This window comes from Sinocyclocheilus grahami, unplaced genomic scaffold (genome assembly GCF_001515645.1).
Source record: "Sinocyclocheilus grahami isolate Dianchi unplaced genomic scaffold, SAMN03320097.WGS_v1.1 scaffold131.1, whole genome shotgun sequence".
Taxonomy (NCBI): Eukaryota; Metazoa; Chordata; class Actinopteri; order Cypriniformes; family Cyprinidae; genus Sinocyclocheilus; species Sinocyclocheilus grahami.
Window position 1 is genome coordinate 708,854 of NW_015505310.1, and position 12,754 is coordinate 721,607.

The 12,754-nt window shown below is 35.5% G+C and overlaps 1 protein-coding gene across 1 annotated transcript in view; it reads left to right on the forward strand.

Annotated features, from left to right (window-relative positions):
• The window catches only part of LOC107590666 (leucine-rich repeat-containing protein 7-like), a 35,807-nt gene that overhangs the window by 19,468 nt on the left and 3,585 nt on the right, over positions 1-12,754 (forward strand). The window contains exons 2-5 of the mRNA XM_016279567.1: positions 5,520-5,722; positions 8,895-9,012; positions 9,170-9,248; positions 10,542-10,631. Of these exons, the coding sequence (XP_016135053.1) occupies positions 5,520-5,722; positions 8,895-9,012; positions 9,170-9,248; positions 10,542-10,631 (490 nt within the window). The remainder of the gene's footprint in view (positions 1-5,519; positions 5,723-8,894; positions 9,013-9,169; positions 9,249-10,541; positions 10,632-12,754) is intronic.

Below are 12,754 nucleotides of genomic sequence, written 5' to 3' on the forward strand. Positions count from 1 at the left end.
AGGACACAGAAGAAGGACCCATAGGAGCCGTACAAATAGTTAGAGTTCACGTACAAGTGAATCAGATGAGAAAAAGCTACTATCTTATCTGAGACATTTGTATTTTCTTGTGGGTGAACATAACTTTATCTTATCAGTACTGATCATCTCACTCCCCGAGCACATCTCCTAAAAGAAAACCTGTTATCTCGAAGCCATTGTTTAGGTATCTCACGATCCCTACGGAAACGTTGTTGTTTTCCTGTCAGATGGTGGCAGACAGCTCTCGGCATGAGGCGGTCATTCAGATGGATGGATGTTAGATCTTAAGCCTGTAAGGAGGCCAGATAAAGCAGATACAGCGGTCTAAAGTGATAATGCATGTTTTTGGAGTGGTCTTGTGAAATAATTATGCCCCCTCCACATTTAGTCTATTTTCATCCGACTCATTCGCTTATAGTATTATCTGTCCTGTAACTCTTCCTTCTTCTTGCATCACTCTTGCCTATTGGTTTAGTTACTATGCAGCACCTCTCAAGAGGATTTCATCAGTGAGAGGAAGTGACATGTTTATGCATTCAAATAGAAGACAGTTTGTATTTCCCATATGAGGAATGTCATACACTAAAGTGACAGTTTACATTAAGGTCGCATTATTTAACGTTAACATTAGCAAGCAATACATATGTTACAGTATTTATTAATTTTTTTATAATCTATTAATCATGTTCAGTTCATTGTTAGTTCATGTTAGCTCGGGTCCATTAAATAATATTAACAGATAGCTTTTGATTGTAATAATGTATAGCAGGGTTCCTCAAATCTTACCCTGGAGGTCCAATGCGCTGCAGAGTTTAGCTCCAACCCTGATCAAACTCAGCTACCTGTGATTTTCTAATGATCCTGAAGACATTGATTAGCATGCTCAGGTGTGTTTGATTAGGGTTAGAGCTAAACTCTGCTGGAAAGTGGATCTCGTGGGCCAGATTTGAGGATCCCTGATGTATAGTAAATGTTGAAATTAACATTAAGATGAATAAATTCTTCATTGTTAGTTCATGTTAACTAATGTTATCAAATGGAACCTCTTTTTAAAGTGTTACCAAAAAATATTTAGGCCTAAATTTAAAGGGGTCATATGATGGGATTTAAATTTTTCCTTTCTCTTTGGAGTGTTACAAGCTCTTGGTGCATAATGAAGATCTGTAAAGTTGCAAAGACTAAAGTCTCAAATCCAAAGAGATATTCTTTATCAAAGTTAAGAGTCAACCACGCCTACCTAAAACGGCTCATTCTAACACACCCCCACATGTCTACGTCACGATGTGGGAAGATTTGCATAACGCCGCCCAAATGTACACGCAAAGAAAGAAGGTAGTATTGTTGCTGCCGCCATGTCATGAAGGCGCTGTGTTTCGTTGTGAAAGCGAAACTACTTTGTTTGGCCTTCCAAAAGAGAACGATATCCGCTTCGTCATGCCTAGAGCTGATCCGTGCTGGTCACTGAGGAAATACATCAACTGTAACTGCTGTGGATCACCGGATCGGCTTTCACCGTGGATGAAGCGGAGTCCAGCCCGGGGTCGTCATATGTGGTTGCCGCAAGCCCGCTGGACGCTCCTTCGTCGAATCCACCGGCCGCACCGTTCTCTAGCCCACCGGCCGCCGCTCACTCAAGCCCGCCGTGTGTGATGCTGTGTTTCGTTGTGAAAGCGAAACTACTTTGTTTGGCCTTCCAAAAGAGGACACGACTAGAAATCAGTGGTTAAGTTGTATTTACAACACCGTTCCAGAACAGTTCAACCCAAGTACTCAGATGTGTGCAACACATTTTATGGAGGACTGTTTCCTGATCCTGGTAGAGTAGATTACAATGCCAGCTGCTCTGACTCACAGACTGTAAGTACGTTTTTTATATTGAAATGATTTGCCTCTGACAATTCAAACGCGAGTTTCGAGCAGTGTAGAGTCGCGCTTGTTGTTTGTCATTTCTCCGATCACAAATGCAGGCATGGTTTTATGTTTACGCGGCACGATGCAATGTGTAAAAAGACAGTATAAATCATTATAATCTGTAATTATGTCCCTACTGGATGCAACAAATGCCTCGTTTATAATGGGTTTTAAAGTTTTTGTCTCGTCGCACCGGCCGGACAGGGCATCAAAGTATGATAGGGGTGTAACATTTCCGTCACACGCTTGAGGTATTCGGCCAATCACAATGCACTGGATAGCTGGCCAATCACAGCACACCTTGCTTTCCAGACCGATGAGCTTTGTAAAGTTAGACGCGTTTCAGAAAGGCGGGGCATAGAGGAGAAACAATAATGTACAGTATGTGGAAAATAATGTGTTTTTTTTACCTTAAACCGCATAAACACATTTCATTACACATTATTGATGATAAATATATAAATCAGATTATTTATTTAAAACACATACAGTTTATTAGTATATAAATCTAACCTGTTTCTTGTAAAATGTTTAATTCAAATAGACAGTAATTTTATATGCAATTTAAAATGCATAAATGTACAATTTAGGCCTAAATATAGCAGGATAATATTTGATTGCAGTGTTCAAATATCCGTCAAGCAGCCTAAAATATCCACTCTCTTACACTAACTCTTCCTGAAATTTTAATCTCCAGAATCCTCTGTGTAGTTGTTCATCCAGAGCTGCTGCTTTTCTTTGTTGAGTGGAGGATGTTTTAATTATCAGTGATAAATTTGCATTTGCAAGAGACAAAAGTACTCTGCATTAGCACAGCTTGTCTTTCATTTCAGACATTATTCCCTAATGCCCTCTCAAACATTGTTTTAGCAGCACGTTTCCATCCCTGAAGAACATTACGATGCCTGTCGTGTCTCTTCTCTCTCTTTGGCTTCTTGTCAGGACAGAGGCAGTAGAGACATATCTCGTCACAGTTGATTGATATAAGCAATTTTGTGTTATACTGCTTCCTTTTTTGCTGACTGATATTTGCGATTGGCTCCCCGACGGGTTTCTCTCATGGGTGTTAAATGAGCTTTCATGACAAACTAAATCAGATAAACTGCTTTGATTTATGAGACAGGTTACTGCGCACTAACACCTCTGAAGTACAGCATTGAACCTTTATGTCAGATCATCATATGTCGTATAGGGCCGATGTTATGTTATCAGTCACCTTACGATGCTCAGCTCATGGTTCAAATTAAGGGGATGTGGTTAATTTGATAAGGGATCTGGTTTGTTCTACCATCTCTGGCTCTTATTTAATTACACCCTTTCCAGCAGGATGAGACTTTTTTTCCAGTTAAGATATGAGGTTGATTTTCTTTATGGAAATCAGATTGATAGTTTGTAGTGAGAAATTGGTGATTCAGAAATCTGTGACTGTAGCCTACAGATTCTGTCTTAAATGTTGTAGCTGTGTACTGCATAGTAGGTGTTGTTTGTGCTCATATATAGGGGTAAAGGTTTGAGTCTGGCCTTTTTTTTATTTGCTCTAAATTAAATGAAAAAAAGCCTGTAAAAGTATATCATGATTTAGCCTATTTGGTTTTTATGAAACAAAAATCAGTTTTGCCTGATGTGCAGTAATTGCAATATCATGACTGGGGACAATACAATTTAGTCTATAAATACGTAAGTGAAAATTACAACATTTATTTTTGATTGTAAAATATTTTTATTTATTTTATTTTTGAAAATGATTATTTTGCAGCAATGGCTGAGTGTTGACTATCCTGCTCCTTACACCAATATTGCCAAAATAAAAAAGAAAACATGAACATGAAATATTGATTTAAATTTATCTGATATTATTAGCTAACTTGCCGATTACCTTGAGATATAGTTCATTACGACATAGAAAACAATCTGCCTAGCAGCAACACATACACTGCTAAATATTATTGTTGTTATTGTTGTTTTTAAATACTATTATTTTAAATTACTGTTATTTAAATGTATTTATTTATTTATTATTTTAGTGCTGTCAAATGATTAATCGCGATTAATCGCATCCAAAATAACAGTTTTTGTTTACATAATATATGTGTGTGTGCTGTGTATATTTATTATGTATTTATAAATACACATGTACATAAAAATACACACGCATGTATATATTTAAGAAAAATATGTTACGTTTATATATTAAATATATTTATATATATTATATAAATTATATGAATATAAATATATACATGTAAATATTTTCAAAACATGCTGTATGTGTGTGTATTTATATATATATAATAAATATACATAATACACACATATTATGTAAACAAAAAGTTTTATTTTGAATGGGATTAATCACGACTAATCGTTTGACAGCACTAATTTATATCTGATATCTCAAATTACTTTTCAATGAACTAGTTATCTAACAAATTTAACTACAATGGTAATAACATGTTTATTTTCTGTTTTAAGTGCTCTCTCATCCAGATTTTTCTGTCTATTACTTTTTTTGTTGTTGTTTTTCAAGCAATGTTTTTCTATTCATGCTTTAACTGGAGACTCCTGAACTTCTAACCACTTATCAAAAGGTTTATAATCACTTTAAAATGAAAAATTATTATCTCAGTGGCAACTTTTACAACTTGAGATGAAGTTGAGAAATGGCACCAATTATCTACAGTATATAAATTTATGTTGATAGGAAAAGAAAGGGTGTGATAGAGTCATGAAAAGAGTCAGATCCTCAGCAAAGACTACGAGAACCAGAAGAGTCCTCTGCTCAATCTGACTTGTGTTGCAGCCTGGAATTAAACCACACCATGCTGGTTTCATCTAGCCAGAGAAGAATTGGCCTCCCAGTTTTTTTTTTTTTTTTCATTTCTGTCTCTGATGGAGTTTTAGTTCCTCGCCACTGTCGCCTTTGGCTTGCCTAGCTGGGGACACTTCATTTTTGGCAATATTTTCGACTTGATAACACATAAACTATTTAAAGAGAAGTGAACTGAGCTGGATGATGATGCCACTGAATTAATTATGAACTGACTTTAACTGAAAAATTGACTGTTTATTATTGTCCTCTTGCATTATTGACACACTGTTTTCCAGTTTAACACTGTAAAGCTGCTTTGACACAATCTGTATTGTATTAAGCGCTATATAAATAAAGATGACTTGACTTGACATGAATGTATGACCACTTGCCAAATATAGAATTTAGCAATCATTACACACAAATATTTGACGGTTCAATGCCACGATTGACCAATGAGAGGCAAGTATTCCAGAGAGCCATGTAATAAGTGAAGATAATGATAGCCTATCATAAGGTTCATGGATAATAAAAAGCTCAACCTCAGCTCGAATAAAACACAAAGCTCCAGACAATTTCCTTTTGGTACCAATTATAGAGACACAGTGGTACTCGGCAATTTGTTGTACAATGCTTAGCATTTAAACTATACCAGCTTCAATTATGTAGAAAGTTATTTGCGTGAATATGTGTGTGATTTAGTGAATCAGTTATATGCTTATGAGAATGTGTTTTTCTGTCATAAATGAGAATATTATTTTCTTTTCTCGTCCCACAGTGCAGTGTCTGGAGATGACTACTAAGAGGAAGATCATTGGCCGCCTGGTGCCCTGTCGATGCTTCCGGGGGGAGGAGGAGGTCATCTCAGTGCTGGATTATTCCCACTGTAGCCTGCAGCAGGTCCCTAAGGAGATCTTCAGCTTCGAGCGCACGCTAGAAGAGCTCTACCTTGACGCCAACCAGATTGAGGAGCTGCCTAAGGTAAGTTGTCAAGTGTCAGCTTAAACATGCATAATATCTGCCTAACAGTGGATATGTCAACTTCTCAACATCATCTTATACAGCAGTGTAACAGTACAGAAAAATAGTGCACTAAATGTGATTGTTTCCTTGTAAAGCACTAAAAGTGTCCCATAATTGAAGTTTATTAATATTATCAGTATTTTCATTTGGTATTTCACATTGGTTAAGGTAAATCAGGCTTTGTCGAATGTATCTAGTAGCCAGAATATAACAGGACCATGGACAGCTCCCATATTGTGTGCAAAACTGTATCTGAATTTGGTAGCATTTGTTCTGATATACTCTTTAGATAAGTGCTTAAGTCATAAGTATTTGAGGTGCATTAACTCTTGAGGTGCCATTCTAAACCCATGGTAAACATAGTGTTATCTTGTTTCATGTTTAACACTGTTCATACAGAACTTGCCCTGGGCTAGTTATTTATCTTAGGAAGTCAGGTTTTCAGCAGCCATTACTCTAGTCTTTAGTGTCACATGATCCTTTAGAAATCATTCTAATATGCTGATTTGGTGCTCGAGAAATATGTGATATTATTATCAATGTTGCAAATGGTTTTGCTGCTTAATATTTTTGTAGCAACCATGATACATGTTTTAGGATTCTTTGATAAATTTTTGATAGAACAGTATTTATTTGAAATAGAAAACTTTTGTAACATTATGCACATCTTTACTGTAAATTTTGAATGATTTAATGCATCTCTGCTGAATAAAAGTATTAATTTCTTTAAAAAAAGAAAATATAGACATTCAACCTTACAGTGTATATATCAAGCCAAGGTTCTAGTTTCTGAGTACTAGGACAAAAAAGGCTACAGAACTGAAATAAGTTATTTATCAATGAATTATTTTGGATTAATCTTTTAAACATAGTTACGCATCTAGTATTCTCTTCAGTGAATTAATTAATTGAGACTACAGGATGGTTTCAAACTGATTGTCAGCTCAAAAATACTAAACAGATTGTGTGATGGAGTTGACATGTTTGTGTATTTATTAAAGAAAAGAAAATAAAATAGTACTGAATGAATTGGAAGTGAGAAGTAATGTGAGGTTGTAGGACATGTCCTTTTCATGTCCTTTTCATAAAGTATTTTAAGAATTTTAACAAGTTTATAAGTTCATGAGATCGATTGTAAACATTGATTGTATGAATATAGCATGGCACAAGAAACTTTAAATAACTGCTTGTCCATCTGTGGGAATGCTGTCACACTGGTTGTCCTAAGTTGCCTATAAAAAAGCAGGGTAACACAGAAATAAGAGAAGAGCTAAGTGGCTTTCAAAATTACAAGTGTAAAATGTAGTTTCACCTAGTATTACATATTGTCTTTTTTATTTTATTTCCAACAAGACAGGATAAAACCAGCAGTGTTGGGAAGGTTACTTTGGAAATGTAATAGGTCACAGATTACAAGTTACACTATTTAAAATGTAATAGTAGTGTAACTTTTTCAATTACTTTATTAATGTAACTGATTACTTTTGATTACTTTTTAATTACTTTTCTACATTTCTAATGAATGTTTATTTGCAACTGTTAATCATTTTCAAACATTTACACCATGCAGGGTTAACCTTACAGTAGTGCTCAACACTGTCAGACTTTCAAAATCCTTCATCACTTGAATTAAGATGATCAAATTTGAACACATCCACCACAAAATCAGACTTTAGTTTTTACCTTTTACTTTGAAATTGATCTGAAGTTCAATGCAGATTTAAAATCATAAGAAATTGTTTACTTTTTTGAAACCAAATCTTTGCATAACTACAGGAAACACTGCATCTAACAATGGTTTGGGAAAAAAATAGTGAATTAAAAATAATAATAAATAAAAGCATATACATCAACTCAAATACGGTTATCTAATAAGCATGTGTCCTATTCTGTGTACTAAACTCCTGAAACATTGGTGTCTTTTTGAAACATTGGTGTCTCTTTGTATGTGATATGATGATAGTTTTCTCAAAATAAGTAAAATGCTCATGAAGTGACTCAGAGCAGTTCTAGAGATTGTTTATGTGTTCATGTACTCATATATTGAGGCGGCAGAGGCTGAAAACACCGTGAGCTTCAGTAGGCCTATGTGTAGTAAATGAAACCGCATGTCTGCGCCATTAATTTCCACGAGGGGCGGACTGGGAAAAAAAATTCAGGCCGGGAAATCTCACACTCATACACCCACAACAAATTCTGAAACATGGACAACCCTATTTTTTGTATGCACCTCACATAAAAAAAGATTTAAATCCTTAGGTTGGGGACATGCAAAATAATTAAAAGTTATCTCCTGAACTGCACCTTCACTTCCATTTTTCTTTTCAGTCTCTTTATTTTGCCCTGATATCTATCTCTCACATGACTTTAATACTCAAGATTTAACAAAACTATACTTTCTAAATGATATGAATACTTTCTATACTTTCGGTGAGCCGCAAGCCGAAGCATCGCCACGACTAACCAATTCATGATTTATTCGACATTTAATTATCGAATGGTGAACTCGGCGAAATAAACGCTTTAGTACATTCAGCAGGCAATTGTACAATAATAATATTAAAATAGCGGGCCACAGACACGCAGAACGTGCAGGATTCATATATTGTCTTTTTGCGGCTTAATATTCACAGACACTAGTCCATATCGCGTTTTGATTCAAGTGTACTTACCTACTTTTGATTTATTCGTCCAAAATGTGGCATATTCTGTCCACGTTAGGCTATAGGAATTTCGTTTTTATGACTGGATTCTATGAAAAAGTCGGTGTTGTCCGCATCGCAGAAATTATAGGGCCGTATGTCTCAGAGTAGTCAGTGCAATTTGGGAAAGAAATCAATTAAATCTGTATGTGGATGTGTGTAAATATTCAAATGTAATCCCCTTTGTAATCTTTAACATTTTCATAAGTAACTGTAATTTAATTACACATTTTTTCTTAGTAACTGTAACTGATTACAGTTACATTTATTTTGTAATTAAATTACGTAACGCCGTTACATGTAACTAGTTACTCACCAACACTGAAAACCAGAGCATATGATCGGGTTCATCACTTTGATTCATGGGGCCTGGGAAGTTCACCAAAAAATTATTTAAATAAATCTCTTTATTTTTCCGTCTTTCTTAGCAACTCTTCAACTGTCAAGCACTCAAGAAGCTGAGCATGCCTGACAATGACCTCTCCAACCTGCCAACCACCATCGCCAGCCTTGTGAATCTAAAGGAGTTAGATATTAGTAAAAATGGTACATTTTAACCCCATTTGTTCTATATTTGCTTTTTAAAATCTATTTGTCCAAGCTATTTTTTGTGCTGAGCATATTGGTATGATCGTGTATGATTATACTTTTATACAGTACACATGCACCCTGTATCAACATGGTAAAACTGGCTTTATCTCAGGTATTCAAGAGTTTCCAGACAACATCAAATGCTGTAAATGTCTATCAGTTGTGGAGGCCAGTGTAAATCCTATAGCCAAGTAAGTAGAGCTGCTCACATTTCTTAAATCAGAAAGAACTGTAATGTTTGATAATTGTTGTATTATATGTATATCTATATATGTATAGGTAGTTGACGAATCCATATATATTTATTTAACATTTTATGTGAATTTTATGTCAATAGATTTTAGTTTAAATTTTAAGTACTTCATACCCCTTAAATGTGAGATAATAAAAGCTGCATGTAAAATAATCATAAAAAGAATAGAATAAAAAAAGCATGTTATGTTTTTTTTTGTTCATGTTGCGTCACTAATTTTGCCTTTTTTTTTTCGAATTTCTGTTCAAATTTCTTCATTTACACTGCCTTAAAATGTAAAGAGATGAAGCTTTTGTTTTGTACACCTACTATAGCCACTAAGGAAATAAACCAATACTGATTTCAATCTAACACCACTTCAAATAATTGCATTAATATGTAAATCTCTTCTCTTATCTTTCCTGAAGAGGATTTCCAAACTACAGTAACACTATATGAAATTGTTTATTATATCATACATGGATTTGCTGTGTTTATTCACTCTCAAATGAAGGCAATTATTTGCCTTCCTTTTCTGTGTTCCTTAGGATAAAAATATAAAGTGAACATACATGCAAAAGCTAGATGTTTTCATATTTCATATAACGTTTTTTTCTCTTTTTTAATCCATGAATAAACATACACTGAAAAAAATTATACACATTTTTTTTAAAGGTAAGTGGTTGCAAACAATTTATTTTAGCTACATTTAAATAAAAAAATGTTGAAAGTTAGTCAACTAAATTTGTTTATTTAAATGTAGCTAAAATACATTGATTGCAACCACTTAGAAAAAATTGAGTAAATTCAATGAATAATTTTTTTCAGTGTAGTTTTGAATTCTAAAGCACATTTGTATATTAATAATGCATATTGTAAGTAGACATCATGCCTTATAACTGAACCAAACTCAACTCAAGGAGAGATGAGACATGCATTTATTTTTGTATCTCAGTGTATTTGTTTGGCCTTCAGTCTTAAGCTGAGCTTCAAATCTTTGATTCAGAAGTTTATGATAGAGGATCAAACATTCAGGATCCAGTGCATGGTCTCTGCAGAGAACCCTTTTCTTCATATTATGATTAAATCAGCCCTCAAGTGACTCCATTTACCGGGATGCTAACAGAGCCAGTAGAAGGGGAAGCGTAGAGGGATTACAGATGGCTCTCACCACTCCTGAAGTACTTAACGCTTATCAAATCTTAAGGGCACTGGCCTTTGAGAGGGTCTGATCACCTCTCTGTTCCTGCAGGCTCCCAGACGGCTTCACCCAGCTCCTCAACTTGACACAGCTCTTCTTAAATGACGCCTTCCTTGAATACCTGCCTGCCAATTTTGGGAGGTAAGAGCTTCATCTTGGGCCTCTCTGTTCCTGCTCTGCTGGGACTCTTTAGCACACCCGTCTGAGTTTGTCTCGTTCTTGTAGTTGTCATCGTAGCATTTTTATTTTTAGATGTTATTTTGTATCTGAGAAGCAGCATGGTGCTGATTCTGGCAGTGATTTGCCTAAAGCTTTCATGAATAAATGGGTTCTTGCAGCTCATATTGGGTTTAATGATGAATAGTTATTTCATTTGCATTGGGGAAAGGGGATTTATTATGGCGGCTGACATTGGTCAAGGGCTGTTGCAGTAGCCCCACTCACAGCATGCCTATAGCTGTTTCCTTCATGTGCTTAATGCTGGCATTGTTGCATTTATTTATTTGAGTATAAATCAATGAAGAGGTCCTTGAGCAGGCAAGTTACTGTGTCTAGAGGAACTGTGGCAGTTGAACACAAAAGTAGCCATTAATAGCAGTTTTTTTTTTTAAAGGGGTGGTTCATTGCGATTTCACTTTTTTCACACGTTAGTTAGTGTGTAATGTTGCTGTTTGAGCATAAACAATATCTGCAAAGTTACAAAGCTGAAAGATCAATGCAAACGGAGATATCATCTTTTAAAATTCTGGCAGTTTAATGCCTACAAAAACGGCTGGTAGGGACTACAACGAGTAACTTCCCAGGTTCGTGATATCACAAACCCAGATAAACCCCGCCCTCGGGAAAAGGCAGCAAAGGGGGCGAGGCCATGCTGTGCTGCTTTAGAGAAGAGGAAGAGAAAACTAGAGGTGCACATAACAATCTATCCATATATGAATCGTGATTCTGTCTTCTAACGATTCTAATGGATTCACAAGTTTCAAAATCAATGTTCTAAAGCAATGGTTCTTAATCCTGTTCCTTGCGTCCCCCTGCTCTGCACACATTTCAATCTCAGTGTCCCACTTCAGGATGGCTTTTCAAATAACTTTTGACCTTTCCTGTTGGCAGCCCCATCAGTGCTCTTTTAATTTGAGCTCAGCTCCTTATCAGTCGTTTTAAATATCTCTGATAATGGTGATTTTTGGCCTGTCTTACCTGAGAATTGTTGTCCTTCTTAACTGTGTCTAACTTATAAACTTTGTATATTCTATGTAATATGTGAAATTGGTATTAAATGTTTCATTCCATGTCTTAAATGATGGAATCTCACAAAACCTTCTCTGGTTGATGATCAACATTATCTGGAGGTTAAACATCTCTTTTCAGGTCTTATTTTGTACTCCATTCATAAACTTCTGAAATCTTTAATGAGAAAAACAACAGCACATTAACAAGCAATAATCCTCAACTGAAATGTAACTGAGCAGTTTCCTCAAGCATTTTTGGATGCATTGCATCATGTCAGGTAATCATGGCATAGCAGTTGCACAGCCTGAAAACAATTATTAGGTTAATTTATAATAGCTCTGTTGGTGTCATGTACTGTAAGGCAGATATTTCTCTGTAACAGCACACATTCATTCCCCAAACAATGAGTGTTGAGAATGGAGCACTGATGGCAGGAGGCATTTGTCAGGATATCTGACTCTTGCTGTGATGTTGGCAGATGTTGGCTGGTGTGGTGCCCTGAGCTGCAGATAGTTTCTTAATTGAAGTCCTTGCTGAGGGGATCACGAAGGGACAGATGCTGGGGCTCAAAGGGAGAGAAAAGCAGAGAGCAGCCATTAAGAACTGACTGAGTTTGCGGCGCATAGGGGATTTGGGTCTGTTGAAACTCAATTTAAAACAATAATTTGTTTTTGAAGCCTCTGGAATGTTGTCAAGATCTTGCTTTTATTATATAAGAATTGGCTATTGGTTTCATCACGTTATAACGTTTGTGCTGACTTTAAATGATTCAAAGGATGTGCAGTAAAGTGGTTTGATTTAATATTTGATACCCACTTTAAGGTGTTTTTCCAAAATTAAAATAAGCTCCAATATTTCCTTTTTACGGTAATGTTTTTTAAAATATCTTGGATAATGTAGAAAAGCAAATCAAGCTTCTCTGAGAATTTAGCAGACAATTTACAATGCATTTATTACCACACACTGTTTTTTAAGACCCAGAACCATGAAAATCTGAGCTTTCAGTTTGGGGCTTTTATTTGAAATAAGTTGAA